We start from the raw sequence: 22,527 nt of genomic DNA, 5'->3' as shown, positions 1-22,527 counted from the left end.
TTTGTAGTACTGATTATGGCTCTCGTCAGCGTCACTTTATTCTTGACCAAGTTGAAATTTTGATGTATTTTCAAAGAGATGTTTTTGAATCAGTACTGGAAAGTGCACTTTGTTGGGTGAATTTTAAATCAGGAATGATAATCGCTGCACTATCAAACGGAGAGTTCTGATGTTCTTCAATTTGTGGCTCAAAACAATTTAGGTATTTGAGTAATGGGAAGTAATAGAATTTTGCAAACAATAGCGAAAGTTTCCTCAACAATAGTTGTTAACCAAAAAAAACATAATAAACTGAATTAAAAAAAAATTAAGTATCCGTACTTTTGCAGATTTTTAAATCCATTTAAACTTTTTCTGATTTTCATAGTTTTCAATTTTTGCTTAAATTTCTTAATTAGCATCTACACTAATTAAAGTTTCTGACTTTGTTTCTACTCTTAAACGTGCTTTAAAACAATCTGGAAAAAATACTTGTAATATATTTAGTAAAGGCATGAGTGATCCAATTGCAATTTTTCTGATAAATTATTTGAAAAAAATCACTAATTAAAAAATGATCTAAGTTTCAAAAAAATATCATTAACAACTTTTGTAAATACTTTTACCAAAAGCACAAAAAATTTTGAGCATCTTGCATTATTTTTTTTACAATAATTTTCAGGAAAGTTTCAAAACTCAATTTCAAAATTTTTTGAAGTCAGAAATCGTATCTCGACGAACCATTCCATTTGATGTTTTTATAATGGGAAACTAGCTAATTCAAACTTTGCGTTACTTGGCGCAAGCTTCACAATTTTGTGTTTCATGTTTGGACACTGAGAGTAGTGACAAGGCGTTTTAAATCGAGAGCATAAGATCGTGTAAGTAATCCGCTGCCATAGCAATGAAGCAGTTAGGAAGAGCACTCCCTTTAATCTCATGCTTCAGTTCTAGCACGCTTCGTTGTAGCTCGCGAAAATTTTAGAAGCAAAAAAAATTGCCCTTGAGTTGCGAAATACAGAGTTTCGCTTGACAAAATTAATTTGGCCTGGAAGGTTGGAAATAAGAGAAACTTAATGTCCTAGAGACGACTGGATAGGCCTTCGAGGGATCCTCTGCAAATCGCAATGTTTTTCTATATAGTGCTGGGTAATACATTTCAAAAACTCAATTGTTTCTCTTTCTCGTTTTTTTGTAAAAACAGAAACAAAAAACTGTGCTTTCTGATGGCATGATCTGAAACTTTAGGGGCATGTTTTTGTTTTAGCAATAAGTTTGACAAATTAACTTGAAATTTAACGATATTACAAACTGATTCACAGAAGTCTCAACGCTATCTAATTGATTATACACTCATTTGCTTCAAAAAATTTTTTAAGTTACGGTATATAATTTGAGCATGCACCTATTTAGCTTTGATCATGCACCTGTTTATGTAGGACAATTTTTAGTATACTTTCAAAAAATTAACAAAGTTTCTAGATTCCATTTTGAAAGATTCCAAGAATTCTACAGAATTTAAAATAGTGCGAAGTGGCGTTAAAACATATGATACTTGATATATAGCATATGAAATCCTCCCATTAGTTTTGGCTTCCAGTGTTTCTATTAGAGAAGCTCATCGGTTTCAGTCCAATTGTGTGAAAGAAAACACTTCTGAAATATGAACTGGTTGCAAAATATGCGTAGAAGTTTATTGAGTTGTTCAACACTGCAGGGAGTTTCTAAAAATAATATTCAAAAATGACATCAGAAATGACTCAAGAATTACTCAGGAATTACAGAAATTAGGAAGTTTTTTTTTCTCAAGAAGCAATTGAAATGGATATTTTTGTTCAAGTTCTTGATCTAGACATGTGAAGATTTAATTGAGTCTTAAAAATTTGTCAGAAATCAAATCTTCAACTTTTTCTTAGGCTTCAGAGCGCATTGAATACCTTGATATTTAAAACCTTGATATTTAAAACAAACAAAATATTTTTAGAACAGAAAAAAAAACAGAAACAATCATTCATTCATTTTGATGACTTTCATACAGTAGTTTGAATTAACCCTGATGTAATTGATGAGATTGGCTTCACTGGGTTTCGAATTCCTCAACACAGTACCGAGTCTAGCCATGAATCCTATTCCCACTAGGCAGACGAGGAAGGAGACAGACAGTACAATCAAGCAGACTGTTCTCTCCTTCTCCCTTCGAGATATTTTGACAATTGTGCGATTCATTTTGTACACAATCACCATGTTCACAGCCAACACCACCACACCTGAAAAAAATATAGAAATATATATTTTTTTAAAAATTGAATTGATTTTTGTAAAGTAAAGTTATTTAGATGCGAATTATTGCCTGTTTTTTGTACGCGGTCACCATGTTCAAAACCAACACCTCCATTCTTGAGAACAAATTAAGACAAGACTGCTTGTATCAGGGCGAAGCCCTGAATGTTCCACCTGCCTTTTAAGGTTTAGGGAGCAGTAATAACATTAAAAAATTGAATGTGATGAAACAAAATGAAATTTTTTTCTCTGAAATTTGAACTTTTTTCATGAAAATCATCCCCCTACACGCCATAAAAAGTACAAAAGAATAGATTCAGAACTGCTAGAACAATCAATTATGGCAAACAAGTTTATTCCAACCAATACGGAACGATTTCTAGAACGGATTAATTTCCGCTTACGCGTTAAAAGCGCGAAATATATCGCGCGTTAATTGTCCCAAAATGGCCAAACTGCCAATCTTTTAACCCCCATAACTTTACAAAAATAAAATCACCGGTGAAATATCTTTTCAAATTTAAGCTCAGGACAACAATACCTTTCGAACGATATAAAAATTTGTCTGAAGAAAAAAATCTACACCGAGTGCAAATATTCCGTTACTTTCGTATCGAAAGTCGGAACAAAAAGACACTCTTCTGTATGATTATTTTTCATTTTAAACTAGAGCGATAATTTAAATGTATGAATGGGATCAGACTATACAAGAGCCAGTTTAAGAGTCATAACCCAAGATTAACCAACAGAATGTAACAGTGGATATGAATGAGATATACAGTAGAGCTGAATTAACCGAGTATCGTCTAAATACACTGGGTCCTCTTTTCAATAGTACTTTTGTGAAAAAATTTCAAAAAAGTTTTAGTTATTTTTCCAAATTTTTATATAAAAGATTTTGAACTGCAAAAGTTAAATTCTTAAATCTAAAATAGTAAATTAACTCATTACCAGGTGTGATGAATCCTCCGACAAAAATGAGTTCGTAATACACGTGGAACTGCCATTGCTCCGGAAAAATAGCCCAGCGGTTCTCAAACACGTAGTTGCAATAAGTTCCATCCAAGTCATACTCGAAAAATATAGGGACTGTTCCTAAGACTGTGAGAAACCAGATTGCAACTGTGGTTATGACGGCCCTGATTGGCTTCGAATTCTGCTTGTAGTAGATTGGCTTCCAAATTGCAACCAATCTGTCGGCTGCACTTGCCAGCAGAACATATCCGGCTGAAACAGAAATGTTAAAAAAAATTCTATTGTAATTTATGACCAGAACAGAGCATTTTGTAAACAAAATTCGCCTTAAGACGCAACCAAAAGCAGACGCGTATTTTGAATCGTATGTTATGTCGTATTTTTATCGCTTTTCTGATTGGAATCAATTGAAATTCCAGTTTTTACTGGCTATAAATTTGAAGCGATTCATGTTTGTGAGCCGTTATCAGATCAAAATTTTAGTATAAAATTTTCGGTCAATTTTCAATAAAATATCAGGTTCATAATTAATCGTTGGTGATGCAAACAAAGCTTTCCTAGGTAACTATGAGTTTTGTGAAAATTAAATTATTGGTATATTTTGACAATGATGAATATCTCATATTATATAAATTTTACCGACACAATTTGGCGATCCATAATGTTTTTTTTTGCTTCCAAAACTCACTAAAATACGCAACGGATTTAAAGTTACAAAGATACAAGATTTGAAAATAACTCTGAAATAGAAAAAATTAAATATCGTAGGAAAAATAATCCAAATACATCAATCGTTTATTAGTTGGTGTCTGAGATAACCGCAACAGTAATCTAATAATTAAGTTTTTAAATTAAATTCATAATTATCACATTTTGTCAAATGGCTGAAATGTTCAGTGAATTTTTCACCTGAAATAGTTGTCGCGTAGGTGAAGAATCCAAGCCACCGACACAAGAGAGGGTGAGATGAAAAAACGTCAAATCCGATCAAACTGAGAGATGATTCCATCACTCCATCTTGCACACCTGAAAAGCAAAACTATGGGGTAAGATATATTACAACCTGAGATTGGAAGCCTTTCTGGCTGAGATTGAGAGCCTTTCTGGCTGAGATTGAGAGCCTTTTTGGCTGAGATTGGAAGCCTTTTTGGCTGAATTCGCGACTGTATACACCACATGATGACTGTATTGCGACATTTATGACATGAAAATGTAATGAAATTAAAATGGAAAAAATTCAATAGATTTGATAGGTTGATGGAATAGTAAAAAAAAATCGTTTTTCATTTTGCCTTAACTTCAGCTTATTTTCTATCCAGAACGCTCTGCAAAAACGATCGAGCTAGTTTAAGCAATTATTGATGATTCACTGCTGCAAATACCCAACATCACTAACTGCTTATAAAGTAATTTAATAACTTTTGCAGGGCAGTCTGAGAAAAAAGTGCATAAAATAAAACAAAACAACGCTGCAATAATTGATTCTCGGCTAAAACTAGCAACTGTAAGCAACCAAAAACCAGAAACTGTAGGCTGATTAGTTATATTAGTTATACCAGATATATCAGTAATATTTGATCGATCAAACAAAATTTTCAAGTCATGGTGGTATATAAATCAGTCGAAGTATAAATCACCTCCTGTACTCACGTCCATATAAGAAAAAAGCCTATCATACAATTTCATATATGGAGTCTATGGAAAAATGATTATCATGTAATTTTCATAAAAGAAAAATATATGACAAGCATTTTTTCATTCAAAAGTTATTTTTTTCGAAAATTATCTTCAATTGGTTTAAGACTTTAACAAAACAAATTGGTGGAAGTTTTGTTTACCTGAGAGCTATTTTGGCATCAACAAAACTCTTAACAAAAAATGCTTGTCATAAAATTCTATAATACAAAAGTTTTTTTTGCAATTTTTATAAAATCTTTCATAATAAAAAGTATGGCAAAAAACTATTTTCTTAAATGTGACAAAAATGCTTATTATAAATGTTCATAGTATGGAGAAAATGCTGATATTGCGATTTCGTAATATTTTTGTGGTCTTTGGATAAGGATTTTTTAATAGTATCATGAAATTTTTTTCATAGGCCTTTTTGTCAACCCAAGCTACTACAAACAACAGTCGTAAACTCGTAACTGTTACAAATAATTTATGTAACAATTATGTAACAGTTACGAAGTCCAATGAAAACTTCATTCAAATGGCGACGTAACTTTCGGTTGGTTTGGATACTAAGTATAATGTTTGGGCTGTTCATATACTCTGTTTATTCAGACTCGTTAATTAGACTAGCGCAGACTCGTGCACGTTTTTCTGCGCATACATTATAGTGTTTTTCTTTTTCAAAACTACTATATTTAGATAAAGCCATTTACTGATGACACTATCGCACACAACTCAAAAACGATTGATTTTTCGACGATGATGAAGACATGTAACTTTTAAAGAAACATCATTGTGTACAGCAGAACCAGCTTATACAGCTTAATTCTTCATTGCTTGATTTGTTCGTGCATAAATTACTCGAATCGCTCGGCCAAAATTTTTTATATTTAAATTGTTTAATTTTGTTAAGTCGCATGGAGCCAAAATTTGCCAAAACTTATAAAACCAAAATTCGCACTTTTTAGGTATTCAGCTGAGCACATTTTTTATTCTTAGACTCACACTTTTTTTCACAAAATTGCGCAAAATTACTTTGGCAACAAATATTATCAGTATATTGTGAGATCGCGTTAGTTTGTTGCATTGATTTTGGAGAAGAAAAATGAGTGAACCTTTCGATTGTTGCATTTGTCTTCAAACTCTGGAGAATCCAAAAGCTCTTTATTGCGGTCACTCATATTGTTCACTGCCCAAAACTTGCCTGCAAATGGTTTTAACTAGTGATCTGAGAATATGTTCGAAATGCCGGCAACCAATTCCTTATAACATTCGCGAGGATAAAGACTTGTCGATAAACTATGATTTCCGAAGCGCGATAGAGGTAAGACGTCACTAATTTTGAAGGCAGCAGCAACCAGTTTTTTCAAAATTTTTGACATTGACAAAAAACAGCAAAATTTTTGACAAGAAAACACCATTCTAGAGTAATGATAAAAGTAACGAACTCGCCGAATGAATTTTTTATGCATTCAAAGCCAATCAGACAACATGCAACTTGGCGATAATACACCCACATGAAGTATTGGAACTCAGCCCCCTGCTTAGCCAGTTCGTTTTCATATAATGCTATATATCTACAAGTTGCGATGAAAAAACTAAACCGCACAACTTTAATAATCAATCATTGAAACTGTCATACCGCTACTGCAGTAGCAGTATTTGTCTATGTATGTACAACCAACCTATGGTGCTTACTCATTACTTTTATGGTATGCTCAAGGTCATAATGAGTGATGACATTGAGAATCAGTGAGAGATCAGAGTTCGTAACACTGATCTAGCTCTCAGTAACAAAATAAAACAAAAGAATAAGAAAACCTAAATTCAATATTCCAAATACAGTATTGAATTACAACTTGTTTTCAACCGATATCGCAACGCATATCACATGGCGCAGCCAGCAGGATTCGCAGCTCAAGATAACAGAACGGATATGGGAATTCCGGTATTTTGGGCGTCAGCGAATCTAGACCCTCCGTGGCAATTCAAAATCTGGTTCGAACAATTTCTCATGGCGGTTACGGTCAAAGAAAATGTGAACCCAGATATCATTTTGGAAGAACCAAAAGACATATTAGAGGAACCACCACCACGCCCAGAAACACCCAGAGATGGAGAGAATGAAGATGCGAGGAACGCTAGGATTCTCAGAGATAAGCTAGCTATAGATAGAGTAGTATTGGAGAACGAAGAGAGAAAGACAAGAGGCCCACGAGTCGGACACAATGTCTTCTACAACGAAGTACAAAAGAAATTGGTGTCCAGATTATTTTTGTCTTTGGGCACAGAGGGAAAGAAGAGATTCCTACAAAAGAACCCACATGCTGAAATATCGAAAATGACGTTCAGGGAAATTACAGATTTGGCAGAAGTCTTGTTTCAAAAGGTAAAATGTGTAACATACGAAAGATATAAGCTATTTACGAGAATGCAAGAATCTGAAGAATCTCTGGAATCATTTCACGCAGCGTTAACTGCACAAGCAGCCCGATCAGAATTGGGAGCATTGAAAAATGAAACAGTCCGAGACCTGTTCATTTCAAAAATGAAAAACATGACATTGCAGGACACGCTGACATTCGAGACTCTAGACCCGGAAGAGGTTCTGAAAAGGGCTATAAAATTCAAACATAGCAAGTTAATTACAATGGCGTTTCAAAAGACTAATGCTGCGGCGACAGGGGGATCAAGTAGCAATTACACCTCGGGTGTGAGAATAAAACAAGAACCTGTAATGGCAGTTCGAAATTTGTCGGGGACGAACAAGACTCCAAACAGAAGGGAATCGAATAAAAGACAAAACAATAACAAGAATCAAAACATGAAAACGAAACCATGTAATAGATGTGGAAGGACGTTTGACCAGGGACACCTGAAAAATTGCCCAGCGATGGGGAAAACCTGTAAACACTGTGGTAAACCCAATCATTTCGCTAAAATGTGCAGATCCCAACAAGTAAGTGAGGTTGCGGAAGACTCGGAAGGATCGGTGGAGGAATGCGATCAGATAAGTGAAAGTGTTGGGTCATGTAGTGAATTTGAAGTTGTGTCGGTACAAACCTATCAACCGGAAAACGAGAGAGTTTCAAAATATGTGAAAGATCGAATCAATGAAATGAGGAACAAATCAAACGAAAAAATGTTACGAGTTCAGAAAATAGATTCGATTCGCGATCCAACATTGAATCACTTAAGGCCATGGTACGAATAGATAACCAAATAATTCAATTAACAGTGGACACAGGAAGTCCAGTTTCATTCCTCAACTGGGCGACAACGAAGGAAATAATGGAAAAATCAAACAAAGTAAGATTCATTCCGTCAGACAAACTGAATTTACAAACCAAATTCGTGGACTACATCAAACAACCGATCAGTATACTGGGAGCCCTAAAGACCAATCTGAGGTCAGCGGGCTGGGAGGTAAAAGGCGCTACCTTTCTGGTATCAGAACGAAAGACCAGATGTATCATGGGACTAGAATTGCAAGGACAAGTGGGAATAGTTACTACACAAAAACCAGCGCCCAAGGAACTCACCAGGTTTGACGTGCTCATGTGCGAGCAGTCAGAAAAATGGAACGAAAATTTTTTCACTCAATTTAAAAACTTATTTGAAAGACAAGGTATTTCGAAAAATCACATTGTCAGTTCAAAATTTAAATATCCATTATGTCCGATTCAAGAAGAATCCCAATTCATATACAAGATAAAGTCGAAAAAAGAAATCGAGAAGTTGTTGACAGAAGGTCATATAACAAAACTCGATAAATGTACAAGTGATTGCTTTATCGCTCCGATTGTGATAACAGTAAAGAAAGACGATTCAATAAAATTGGCAATGGACGCGAAACCAATCAATAGACAATTGTTCAAAAATATATACCAAATGCCGAATGTAGATGAACTCATTGATGGGGTAAGCCAGATTGTGACTGAAAACAAAAAAGGTACGCTATATTTTTCGGTGTTAGATTTAAAATATGCGTACAGTCAATTAAAATTGGCTGCTGATACAGCTAGACAATGCAACTTCAACATTGTTGGTGGAAAAGCAACTGGAACCTACAGATTCTTGACAGGGTTCTACGGTTTAGCAGATATGCCAGCTGAATTTCAAAAGGCCATGGATAGAACCATCAACCACGCTAAAAACACGTTCTGTTTTCTGGATGACATACTAATTGTGTCAAAGGGAAGTGAAATTGAACATGGAAACTTGGTAGAAGAAGTATTAAAAAAATTGGATGCGGAAAATTTGGCATTGAAACTATCAAAATGCGACTTTTTTAAACAAGAAGTGAATTGGTTGGGTCATCATCTCTCAGAAGCGGGGGTTAGACCAAAAATCACTAAAACGGAAGCGGTAGTAAATTTGAAACCGCCGAAATCGCTTAAACAGCTAAGATCATTCCTGGGAAGTATAAATCAATTAGCTAAATTTATACCTAACGCAGCAAGTCTGAGAGAAAAAAAGAGACCACTTCTAAAAGAAGAGAATCAAAAGAAAAAGTTAAAAAACATGAAACTCCAGGTAAAAAAATTTGAGTGGGGGGATGAACACACGGTAGTATTTAATGCTATAAAAGAAGCTGTGGCAAGTATAACAAAAGTATATTTTTACGATGCGACCCGAGAAACACGAGTTAAATGCGATGCTAGCCATGATGGGCTAGGGGCTACTTTAGAACAACAAAATGATGAAGGCCTGTGGGTCCCAATTTCATTCGCATCCCGATACCTAAATGCCCAAGAAAAAAAAATTCAACAAATGAATTGGAGTTATTGGCAGTTGTTTGGGCAGTAGATAGATATAAACACTACCTCTTGGGAAAACCATTTACCATTGCAACTGATCATAAAGCACTTACAACAGCATTGGATGGTAACAAATCGAACAAGACCTACCAATCACGTTTAACCCGGCGGGTTGACCGGTTACTGCCATATCAGTTCAAAATAGTTCACATTCCGGGGAGGGACATGGGCATAGTTGATTATTTATCGCGTGATCCTTTCAATGATCCCTGGCCCGAATCAGAATTAGACGAAAAGTTTGTAGTAGCGACAATAAACTCCTTTCATGAAGCGTTCGACTGCTGGAACAGTAGGCTTAAAGAAACTGGGTCGCTCAACCGGAACGAAAACGTTCTAGAATGTTCTAGAAGGAATGCAAAGAAACAGTCATCAAGTAATGGTTGCTATAGCAACCAAAACGGTCAAAAACGAACAAAGCTCGACCGGAACGAAAGAAAACAGTTTTCACGACTGCAAAAACAGCTAAACACAGCAGTTCAACATAAACAGATCACTTTTTTGTCAAATCAACCCAACAAACAGTCAGTCTTAAATAATTCCAAAATCGTAAAACAACCAGTACCAGAAATTAAAAAAAAACAGACTCAAGGATCGAGATGTCAGGAAACAGATCATACGACTGGTGGTCGGGCTCACCACAAGATTGGCGAAATGAGGAACGCGAAGAGAGACTAATGGATCCAAAGTGGAACCGCTCACTATCCAACACAAACGAACTTTCGGAAGAGGAGGAGATCACAGAGACAGTCCAGCGTACAAGGAAAATAATTAGAGGGGGCCGGAAAAACAGAGATAGCTCCGACAGTGAAACACGACATGCATCACGGGTGAAATGGCAGCTTGAACCGGATCAACAAAGAGAAGCAGATCAAAGACTACTCTCATTCTGGCAACTAATAGGCGGAGAAGACAATATACGGGAAAATAGAGAACTGGTGGCACACACCCAAGAAGTCAAGGACACTCGGAACATGAATCGAGTTCAGCGTTGACTAAACCAATCGCATCGGCGGAACGGAAACTCAGTGAGGTGCAGGTAATAGAGATGGACCTGACGACTACAGAATCCCGCTTCGGTCACGGCTGGAGGGGTCCCAGTGTCATCCGCCTCCTCAAGGTGGGACCGGCTGCGGCAAAATGGATGACATCTCCCCCTCCCCCACGGTTGGTCCTGCACTGAGCAGGCCGGGGGCAAATAAAAAAAAAAAAAAAAAAAACTACAGAAGAGGCGGAGAGTGAAGAAGAAGAAGTGTGCTCGATAGAACCGCCGAAGGGACTGGAAAAAACAAAACTGCAAAAGCAGCAACAAGTAGAGACCCTGGACAACTTAGCAAAACTGTTCGACAAAAGTTTACTAGCAGAATTGACCACAGAAGACACGTGGATGGACCGCCTCAGACGAGTGATAGAAAGAGGGGACAAACAAGGCTTTGAATTGATGGGACCTGATACAAATCGGTTGTGGTCACAGATGGCAGTTCAGGACGACTGCATCTTGGTGAATAACCGGCTAGCAGTCCCAGTACAACTAAGACAAGCTGTTTTAAAAAGAATACATCGAGGGCATCCAGGCCATGAGGCTATGCTGGGAGCAGCGCAATACCTGTGGTGGCCACACATGAATAAGGACATTGTGAATCTGACAGAGGAGTGTCGTAGCTGTACCAGATATGGTAAGAATGTAAAATATCTTATTTCAAAAAATACGTCAAAACCACTGCCACTGCTCACGCAGCCGGGACAGGAAGTACAATTAGATTACGCGGGGCCCATAGAAAACCAAAAAGGAAAAAAAATCTACCTTTTAGTAGCGATAGATCGATTCTCAAAATTTCCATCAGTGAAGGTTACAAAATCTACAAGTGGGAAGTGCACAGTAAAATTCTTGAGATCATATATCGACACGCATCGAGTTCCTGAATCAATTCATTCGGACCAATTTTCAGGTTTTAAGGGAAAAACGCTAAAAAAATTCTGTTCGGAACTCAATATCGAGCAAAAATTCTGTCCGGTGGGGGACCACAGAGGTTGTGGTTTGGTGGAACGTACAATCCAAACTATAAAAAGAAGACTGGGGGTGATGATGCTCGAAGAAAATAATAAATCAATCAAATTATGTCTTAGTATTATAATGAGAGATTTACGGTGGAACAAGCAGAAAACCATTCAAGTATCCCCGTTTCAAGCACATTTTGGCAGACTACCAAAAACAGAATTTAAAATTGTGAGGGATAGGTTCTTAAATGATTCTGACTATTTAGACAGACAACACTTGGAACGCTCAGCACTGACGGCTTCTCAATTGAAACGTAGAATTGATCAGTCGAGAGAGAACCTCAAAATAGTACGCAAGGGACAACTCAGTAGGGATACAAGCCCACTGCACAAGCAGCAGTTATCATCGGACAGAGACAAAGAAAGGGCCAAAGCACTAAAGGAGTTGTTGGAGGCGAACGCCCGATGGAACAACAAGAGAAGAGATGCGGCTAAAAACGATATCAGAAAATTAGTGGATGAGACAGGACTACTCAATCCCGATCTTCGAAAGGAGATGATTTACTCTTGGGAGAAAGGATTTGTGGAGGACAAGGTGGAAAACCAATGTAAATCACCACCTAAAACAATACTCAGAAAGGACCCACTAAGAAAAAGCGGACAATCAATAACCAGACAACTAAAAGGGAAAATCGCTTCTGAAACAGACTCAACAATCAAGACGTCCACTGGCTCGATTTATAGGAAATCGGATATTGCACAATCAAAAACGGTGCTGACACAAGAAAACCAACAAAGCACGAGTAAAAGTCCATCGGTGGAACCTACAAAAAAGTTTAAGAGGATCAGTTCCCCAGAATTACTCGAGGAGCTGGGATCAGATGAAGAACTGAAAGAAGAAATGGAGATCGCAGATGCGATGAATCCCATAGAGCGTTTTCAAAAGAGCCAAACAATAGTGACTTCAAAAGACACAGAAGCAGGGGGAGGTCTGAACTTGGCAGTCAAAAGAGCAAAACCCAATTTGGCGGGCCCAAAATCATCTATAGAGGAAAACGACACCAAGAAGTCGGAAAAGAACGGGAAAGAAAAGAAAAATCGAAACAAGCAGCAACAGGGGACAAGCCAAACTGCGACGGCAGTCAACCCGGAACAAGAGCAATCGACATCAAGGCCGGAAAAAATAGACACCAAAAATCAGTCACGTTCTACACCGAAACCAAAACAGCGGTCGAAATTGAAATGTATTGACACCCACACTCCCCTAGAGGACATAGTCGACACATTCCACAATCGCAATTTAGCACCGTCCGAGTGGGAAAAGTATGCAGACCAATTGCTAAAAAGAGGAGTACAGCGAGTTGCAGACGAAATCCGAGGAAATCCCCAACAAATTTCGGAAAAAGATACAACTTTCGAACCACCACAAGGATTTTCGGACGAGTCGAGTACTGAAGAGTCGGGTATCAGACGAAGCTCCAGGCAAACGAAAAACAAAGAACCTAAACGCTTTGGAGACCCGATAAAACTTTCAATTAAGGAGATATCAGAAAATCTCACAGGGGGAGGACTCCTGAAGGAAGCACTTAAGGAATACAGAAATCAATTAAGAGATTTCAAGGATCGAAGCGATAGACCATTGGAATCAAAAGTGAGACGACTCGAAAGACACCTCTTCATGCAAAAGTTTGGGTATGCTACACTAGACGAAGGGGTTGAATGGAGCCCGAGTTGGGAAATAGATTTGGAAGAAAACTGAGAATTCCATAAACTAAACCGTCAATTAACCAAGAGAATTTCCTATGAACTGAGTATATTGAACTCTTTTTAAATAAATTATCCTACTTACGTTGCATAATTTATTTCTTTCACCGAGGGTGGTGTGTCATACCGCTACTGCACTAGCAGTATTTGTCTATGTATGTACAACCAACCTATGGTGCTTACTCATTACTTTTATGGTATGCTCAAGGTCATAATGAGTGATGACATTGAGAATCAGTGAGAGATCAGAGTTCTTAACACTGATCTAGCTCTCAGTAACAAAATAAAACAAAAGAATAAGAAAACCTAAATTCAATATTCCAAATACAGTATTGAATTACAACTGGTTTTCAACCGAAATCGCAACGCATATCACAGAAACCTATCAACTTAAAGTAATCAATGTTTTTTGAAAATTTGTTTCCAGTCTTTGCGGCAAGATACGGGGAACTCAGGAGGCAAAAATCAGCATGGAATCTGCGACTTGCACAAAAAACCATCAAAAATGTTTTGCAAGAATTCCACGTGCTCGGTTGCAATTTGCGAAAACTGCTGGAGCTCAAATCACCATAATCACTTAGTTGTTCCATTGCAAACTGGAATGAAAAAACCTCTTGGTGAATCATTGCAGATGCAAGAAGATATGTGTCAGGCAAGTGGTGGAGCTTCCCGAAATCCAAAAACCTGGACTTTGAATAATCTTCGGAAACAAAAAGCATCCAAAATTTTGATGTATAGTAACGCGAATAATTGTCGAGAAACACAACAACTGTTTGCTGCAACCAATAAAGGCATTGGGATTTTCAAGATCGAAAACGGCTCAATACAATGGCAAAGACTTTTAACGATTTCAGGTATAACACAAGACTAGAATGTCAGCAAATCATGTCACAGAGGCGAAGTAGAGCTTACCACTACTTGCGAGACACCAATACAACACAAACAAACAAAAACAAATAAAAATAAGAAGCCGTTAAAAAATTGAACAAAAAAGGTCTAACAAAATCTCGCTAAAAGATCATTCTAGACAAACATGCCAAGCAAGACGTTCAAATATCAAACAAGCATCAAAACATACGAAGCAAAAAATTAGCGACAATCTTTAAGCAGAAACCAGCTGAATAAAAAAATCGGTTCTTTAAAAGGGAATTTTTTTCAATAACAATAACTCATAGCAAATATTCAAAAGTATTCAAATAATTTTTGAAATATGTGCGTCAACTTGGAACCTGGAAGTAGTTAAGGTTCATTAAGGTTCAATACTAAAGCAAAAAGATTTTCATAGAGATGTGTAGATAAGTTATATGAAGCTTTTATGAAGCTTTTAAATTTTTATGAAGCTTTTAAACAAAAACGTGGGTTGATTTTTCTCAAATTGGGTTGATTTTAGACAAAAATTGATGACGACAAATCTTGCTTAGAGTCTCAACAAAACTGACATTGGGCAGCTCATATTACAAATTTCGGTTCTTATGTTTTAGTTTTGCGGTAAGTGAACCTCCTCAAATCATTGCTACTGATTGCAACTCTCTGACGAAGATTATTTTCGTCAATCAGATGCTCGACCTAATTTTCGACTTTCTCGACCAAAATTGGGTATTGTTTGACTGTGCTCGACCTAATTTTCGACTTTCTCGACCAAAATTGGGTATTGCTTGACTGTGCTCGACCTATATTTTGACTTTCTCGCCCAAAAGTGGGTATATTTTGACCTTGCTTGACTTAAAATTGCTTCTAGACCGTGGAGTTTCAGTCGCACAACTTCACTTGCTCGACTTTCAAAGACGAAACATAATTCGAGCACCTCGACCCGGGTATATTTTTCCCCGAAATACTATTTTGAGAGAATAATCCATATAATTTATCGGTGCATATACAAAACAGTCCCATACAAAACCGTCCAATACAAAATAGTCCCAAAAATCATGTAATGGAGGAAAAAACAGTCCAATACAAAAAAGTCCGGTTTAAGGTCGCCGGTGGGCGCGATGCGCGCGCGTCGCAGCTTTGCGGCGATAACCGGCTTTAAATTTCGTATTAAATCCTACCCTCTGTTGGCAAGCTCGCTACACGTTGGCGCGACTGCGGCGGTCACTATTTTGTTTATTATGCTTTTTGAACAAAGGACAATTCTCGGCCTGCCGGCTTGTCAAAACAATTATTAATTGGGACTGTTTTTCGGACTTTTCTGTATTGGACTGTTTTGTATGGGACTGTTTTGTGCAGACACGAATTTATCTATTTGTTTAAAATTGTTTTAATTCACTCTGCTGATGTTATAGGAGTGGTTGAACTGGCTTTGAGTGGAAATGGTTCCCTTTACGCTTCCATTTATGCCAGCAAAATGTCGACAGTGAGTGTGATAGATAAAGGCGATGGGAGAGTGTTGAGTACTCTTGATACTTCCCAAACAGGCAAAACGACTGACCGGGTTTTGAGCTTTCATCAAAACAAGCTCTTGATCGTAGAAAACAGACTAAAATGGGGGTTGAGAAATTAGTCAATAAGCAAATTAGGCGGAGGTCCTTAAAATGAAATTAGACGATTTTGCAAAACTGCAATTGTGAGAAAGTAGACAAAAGTCAGAGAGATTAAAATTGTTTGCAGACAAATTGCGTTAGAAAAATAAAATTGTTTGCAGACAACAGTTAAATTTTGGTGGCCAATAATTTTACAAGGCGAATGATGAACAATTTTTTCAATTCAAAACTCTCCTGTAATATTCGGATTTGACATTTTTTTTTCATATACACTAATTGGCACTAGGTATTGACATTTTATGTTCTTTTTGTATTTGTGAAACTTGACTCTCAAGAAAAATTTTTGTTGGCCCTTTCCTTTTCATATTTTTTTTCGTCTAAAATGCCAGATCTGTGAAAAAGAAAATCCGTCTAATTTCTTTTTTGTAGCATCCGTCTAACTTGCTTATCGTCTAAATTCTTAGGCCCCGGCAAAAATATAAATGTGTGCACATTTACGATAACAATGTCTACAAAAGAACACTTCAGTTAGACCTACCATCAGAAGACAGGATCATAAGAACAGTTTTGATTGGCGGAGATTATCTGTTAATACATTCAGATGGAAATAAGATGGCCGCTGTTGACTTGAATCAGCCTATACTAGATAAAGCGACCTTTCAAACAATTCAACTGAGTCAAATGAGTGATATATATAGACTGGTTTGGGTACCGAGAGACGATGATGACGATAGAAAAGGATATCTTTTCGCGTCGGAATATTTGAGCCGTGGATTCAATTCCCAAATTTACGAGTTAGATTTGCATGCTATTCCAACAACACTCACACCGCTCCAAATTCCTTTCATGAACGGTTATGGTTACAACAACACTTTCTTCATATGCGAAATGGGAGCAGATGCTATTCTGTGCTATGACGCGTGCAGGAAGTATTCGGAAGCTACTGAAAAAGTGAATATTTTGAAGTGGGAGAAGAGCAGCCACTAATTATTTGAACAATTGCATCATAGTGTAACCAGTTTAAAACTAGTGTTTGTATCCAATTATATTATTGATAAAACTATCTCTATAAAATAACCACTATAAAATCTTTCTAAATAACCAATCATGATCCATAACTAACACTTACAATTAATTGTAAAGCTGAAAACTATTCATAGTTTTAGCTAACAGAACAGAATAAATATACCTTAGCAAACAGTTGCTCTTCTCTAAAACGGTTCTTGATATTTAACCTCGCATATACCAGTATACACTAGATATATTGAGACAAAGAGATATAAGGGTAAGATTTAGATTGGTATTAGACTAAGAAATTTCACCAATCTGTCCGGCCGAAAATAAGATAGTGTACCTTATCTGAAATTACTCTATGAGTGAGCCACCCCGGACATAAACTCAATAGTTGTTCATTTGTGAACTGTTTCAATCAAACAAGCTACGATCTTTGGTAATTTTCAATTAAAATTATAACGTGAATCGGTTTACAGACGTGAATCGGTTAAGCAAGCTATTCAAGAGATCAAAGTTTGAAACATATAAAGTTATTTTTTTGAGCGAATCGATTTGCGAAAAATCTATTTTTTCTAAGCAAGGGATCTACCTAACAATCTCCACCCCTTTCAAGGAAGGTGGTGAGATTGTTAATTAGATAAAAATGGGCGATTTTTCGACCAATCAGAATGCAGCAAAGTTAGAATTCTCAATAGAAAGCTCAGTACAAATTTACTGTATTTGTTTATAGGGGTGGAGATTCTTAAGTAGGTACCATAGGGGGGAGGGGAGATTGTTAAGTAGATCCTAAGCAAGCTTATTAAACGATAAAAACTTTTAAAGAAAAAAACTAAGTCATACAGTGAACTGAGTCGCAACAATTTCTGCTTTTTTGAGCAGGCCAATCAAGCTTTGAAATTGTTTCTAAGCAGCTAATTGAGCATTAAAAATTTTTTTCTCAGCGCGCGATGAAACTTAATAACTTCTGAAGTTAATCCTTACTGTGAATCGTTGGCAAATGTTGCGATTATTTATGAAAACTATTCAAGGATTGAATTTTTCAAAATAAAAATTGAACTTATTTTGCAGCAAAAATTAAATCGCAACATGTTTAAAAAATCTACGGAAGCTTCTCAAGCGATAATTTTCAAAAAACGTTTAAGTTAAATTATACCATGAATTGGTATAAACTTTCTTGCATTTCTTCATAGAAACTTTCTTGCAGTTTTTTTCTAATTTTGCTCAAGCAATAAGATTTTGAAGTAATTGAAGTTATTTCCTGGAGCCAATCGATTTGCAAAGTTTTTAATTTTTTTAAGCGCACTTTTTAAACTATGAAGGTTTAAAAAAATTCTAATCATTGATGGAAATGATTTGCAGTACAAATTAAATAATTTTAAGCTAGCCAGTCAATTCATAAAATTTTGAAATATTTCAAATGATTTAAAAGAGCGGATCGGTTCGCAAAAAGTGTAAGTTTTTTAAGTAAATTTTTCAAGAGATGAAACTTTGAAATATTTCAAGTTACTTTTGAAACCGAAAGGTCTAGAATGTCTTCGCCCTTCTCTTAAACGTTCAGCCCAACAAGTTTTTTTTGAACATTGTATTCTACAAAATGAAAACATTGCGTTGAGCAAATCACTACATCTAAAGCGCATTCTGAGTTTCATTCTATATCTAAGATAGTTAGTTTGTTCACATTTTGTCCTACTGTGATTTTTCATCGCATTTGGATAATAGAATCAAATGAAATTTATAACATGTCAAGCTGTTATATTAGAGAATAAAAAGAGCCTAGACAGTACGGTGCTAGCTAAAAAGAACGATAGAAATTAAGACGTCAAGGCATTTAGACGGCAATTATTTCTGTCATCTCATTGCGATGTCGTACTGCGTGCAATGAGTTTTGCATTTGTATTCCTAACACTTGAAAATGTATTGAAAACGACGCAACGAAGTCAAAGCGTCTGTCAATTAAGTTTGCGTATCAAGCCTGGTAAACGACCCATGTTATATTTTTTGCTGCAAAAGGTTGTCGCAAATTCAGTATATTTTTGAGAAATTACTCCGAAATGACTGCATTTCTTTTTTCTCCTGTATATCTTTAAAATAAACCTCCACTAACTCGCGAAGATTTGATTGTTCAAAATTTTAGTTTAAACAGATAGAAGTTTTGGTCAACTTGGCATTTCATTATAATTTTTATGCTTGAGGTAACTATATATGAGAAAAATATATAGGGAAGAATATATACGCCTGAGGTAGTTTTTTTTATTCAAAAAATTTTCACAAAATTTGACAGCGTATAGGTATCGATCCGGAAATCTTTGGACTGCCAAGTAAGTATTCTTGCACAAGACTAAAATGCGGATGGCATCAGTGCTTGAATAATACTTTGATAGTTTCAATGGGCGAATTATTTATGCGTAGCAAATTATCCGCATTCATAGTCGTTCTAAATTGAATTGAGAATAATTCTAAGTGGTCAGATCAATTCAATCAAATGTTAGAAATATTGGCAATAAAAAATTTAAACTCATCAAAAAAATCTTGATCAAAAATTATTTGAGACCTGTGAAAAGGCTGTCGGAGCATGCGGGTATTTGCCCTGATATACGAGCAGTCTTGTTCATTTTAAATGTCATTTTCTTTATTTTGCTCAAAATCAAATTTTTAACATCTTTAGCTGAATTTGTAGCTTTTAATCTGATTGGCTGAAATTGGCTTATAATTATCAATTCGGTTCCATGAGGAGTAACAAGTTTGTTTCTGTATTTTTGAGAAGACACTAATATAATCAAATGATAAGATATTTTATATAATTTTTATTTGGATCTTAATGAAATTAGTATTTAGTTTTATAAAAAGCCAGACACTAATTCTGAAAACTTACAGAAACTTACTTAAAAAAATCGAAATGTTATTTCAATTTTATTTCGATGGGCTGAATTTTCGCTTAATTGAAAAAAGTTTTGAGCCAATCAGGGATTCGACCCTTGACTACAAAAAGCATTCCCTGGCTACTAAGAACTCCCTTTTTGGCTGGCTGACCCTAAACTTTTCTAAAGCGCCTTGGGCGCCGATATATACTTATTTTGAGGGGGGAACGCGCGACGAAAAAACGCAATGTTTTAATCAAGCTGTCCAAAAAAGACTGAAAACGCCTCCGGCGAAAAAATTTTCGCCATAAGAGGGTCTTTTTAGTGCTTCGGGAGAGCTCGGAAAATCAATTTGGTACTCCTAAAAACAGGTCGAACAAAATTTTAGAAAATATTTTGAAAAACCGCCTCCCTCCCCTCGAAAAAATTAACAGTCTCATAGTTTTCAAAATGTCAAATATTGGGATTTTTTGAGGAGTAGTTAGAGTTAAAATATCTTCACCAGTCATGGTTTTCAGTGCTGTTGTTTTGGGAAAGTGGCCACCATAACAATACTGTTTTGTGTGCGGAGCTTGGATTCAATCAAGGGTCTTTCTGGATTTACTATCAGGAAAAAAGGTCAAAAAAGGTCAAAAAAGGTCAAAAATGTCAAAAAGGTCAACAAAGGTCAAAAAAGGTCAAAAAGGTCAAAAATCTGTAGCACTCGCCATCAAATCTTGTTAAATACAAAACTTTATGACATATGCTTTGTTTTTTGCATTCAGGGTTCAAAGCTCTAAAAAAGTCTTGTTGTTTTTGAAGCTTTTCTAATATTCAGAAAACGCCAAAACTTCACATAAGATTGTTTTTGTACCGTTAGAATTTGAAGATATTTTCAGAGGTTTTGAGACTAAAACAAATATTCTGCGAAAATTCTTCAAATGTTTTTTTCTCTTTTCCAACTTTTCATCTGACTTCTTATACAAAAACCCTCATTTTCTAAAAATTTACGGAAATCAATTACAATCAACCAACCCCCCTCCCCCTCCCCTCTTTTCTCCATTAGTTGATATACTAATGAATCGCCCGGAAAAAACACATTTCGAACAAACGTACAAATTGGAATTACTTAAGCAACTTTTGGAAGTTGGTAGTTATTCTGCAAATTTTTCTTACAATGAAACTGTTAATTGAATCCATTTAAACTAAAATCAAAGTCTTAACATGTTTTTTTTCTCCTCTATATTGAGTTGGTGGTGGTGATGGGGGGTGGGGGGGGGGGCTGGGGGGGGAGGTTTCTACTGTACGGTTGATACGTCAATTATTTTTTTTGGCTCTCTTTTTGGGTTTTGTTTTGGACTGGACTATTGTGTAGATTTGCCAGGAGAGAATTTGACTGCTTCTCAGACATAATGATCAAATGATGACTAGAAATTCCCCAAACTTAGGGTAATTTTCAACTGTATTAAAATTATCACGGTTCTCTTTAATAATTGCTAGTCAATACTGAATTCTAAAAAGCTGTATTGTAGCAGCTACTGTAATGTTGTATTTCAGTTATGATAGATTCTTCGAGATAACTTTTTGTTTTAATTTGTACGTTTTAGAGGTCAGTCCGCCTAGATGGTATAAAGCTATCTTAACATTACCTACCTGCAATCATGTCACTGACAGCCAGACATTTGATAAATGCCTGTCCGGAGGAGTTCTGGGTGAACCGCGAGGCAGTCAGGTATGCGAAGATATTTCCAGGGATGCCCAGTATTATCGTGAAACATGTTATAGCTTCGAAGATCTTTAACAAAAAATCTTTTGTAATCCATTTACTTGAAATCAAATGCAAATTATTGTTGTTGACGACTACTCGCTTTTCCCTCAGATTTGTATTGTTGCTGCCAAATTTAAAATAGAAATATTGCGTCCTACTTTTTTTTGGATTTTTATTGCTTTGTGTTATTATTAAGAGTTGAATAACAGTTTGGCACAAAAAATTTTTTTTTGCCATCTTTGAGAATTCAAACTTTTTTGGTCTGCGTGATTGCCCAAGCTTTTTTTCTACTGTTGTTTCTGAAAATATGAACATACCTTTATTGTCGTCTGGTATCCCAATTCTTCAATAATCTCCGTTGCGGTGATTGCCGTGATTTCCAAAGTAGTTTCGTTCACGTCTATTGAATCCATCTCGTTTTTTTCTGCAAAAAAATCAATACATCTTTCTTTTCATAATCATTAAAAAAGTATTAGATATATAGTAACAATCATACTCACAAAAATCTAGGTTAGCCCAAGTTTGAGAAGCTATTTTTGTCTTTCATTCAGCATTGACAAAGCGAAAGCTTAAGTAAATTTAGGTGGAAACCGGTGAAAATTGAGAAGTTATGTTCAGCTTTTTTCCTGTTTGGTGAATGATGGTGTGTCATTGCATCTTTTTGGTTAAATTACAAAGAATTGTTTTCTTTTTGATCAACTAAAAGATTCAATGAAGCAATGTTTGGATTGATTTTTTACTTTTTCGAAGGTTTTGCTTATAAATTCAATTAAGTTTAGCTTGAAATAGATTTCTTCACGACCTCTTTATTGTTCCGACTTTTGAAGAAAATGAAAAAGTATTTGTGCTCGGGGTGGTTTTTTCTTTGATTTTGGAACTACTTTGACCACCTCAATTCAAGGCTCGACCTTGTACTAGCCTTTTAGCGGAATTACTTTTTT

The 22,527-nt window shown here is 36.0% G+C and overlaps 1 protein-coding gene across 1 annotated transcript; it reads right to left on the bottom strand.

Annotated features, from left to right (window-relative positions):
• Window positions 1-2,031: 2,031 nt before the first annotated feature.
• LOC134855981 (probable G-protein coupled receptor 21) lies at window positions 2,032-22,010 on the bottom strand (the record flags this gene model as incomplete). Its single annotated transcript, XM_063872347.1, has 5 exons — window positions 2,032-2,246; window positions 3,211-3,486; window positions 4,144-4,260; window positions 21,472-21,613; window positions 21,904-22,010. Coding segments are annotated over 5 exons (857 nt in total), but the record flags the coding sequence as incomplete, so codon positions are not given.
• Between the last annotated feature and the right edge of the window lie 517 nt (window positions 22,011-22,527).

Source organism: Symsagittifera roscoffensis, unplaced genomic scaffold (assembly GCF_963678635.1).
Source record: "Symsagittifera roscoffensis unplaced genomic scaffold, txSymRosc1.1 SCAFFOLD_654, whole genome shotgun sequence".
NCBI classification, from domain to species: domain Eukaryota; kingdom Metazoa; phylum Xenacoelomorpha; order Acoela; family Convolutidae; genus Symsagittifera; species Symsagittifera roscoffensis.
The sequence above is the reverse complement of the archived record's forward strand: the minus strand, read 5'-3'. Positions and strand labels throughout refer to the sequence as shown.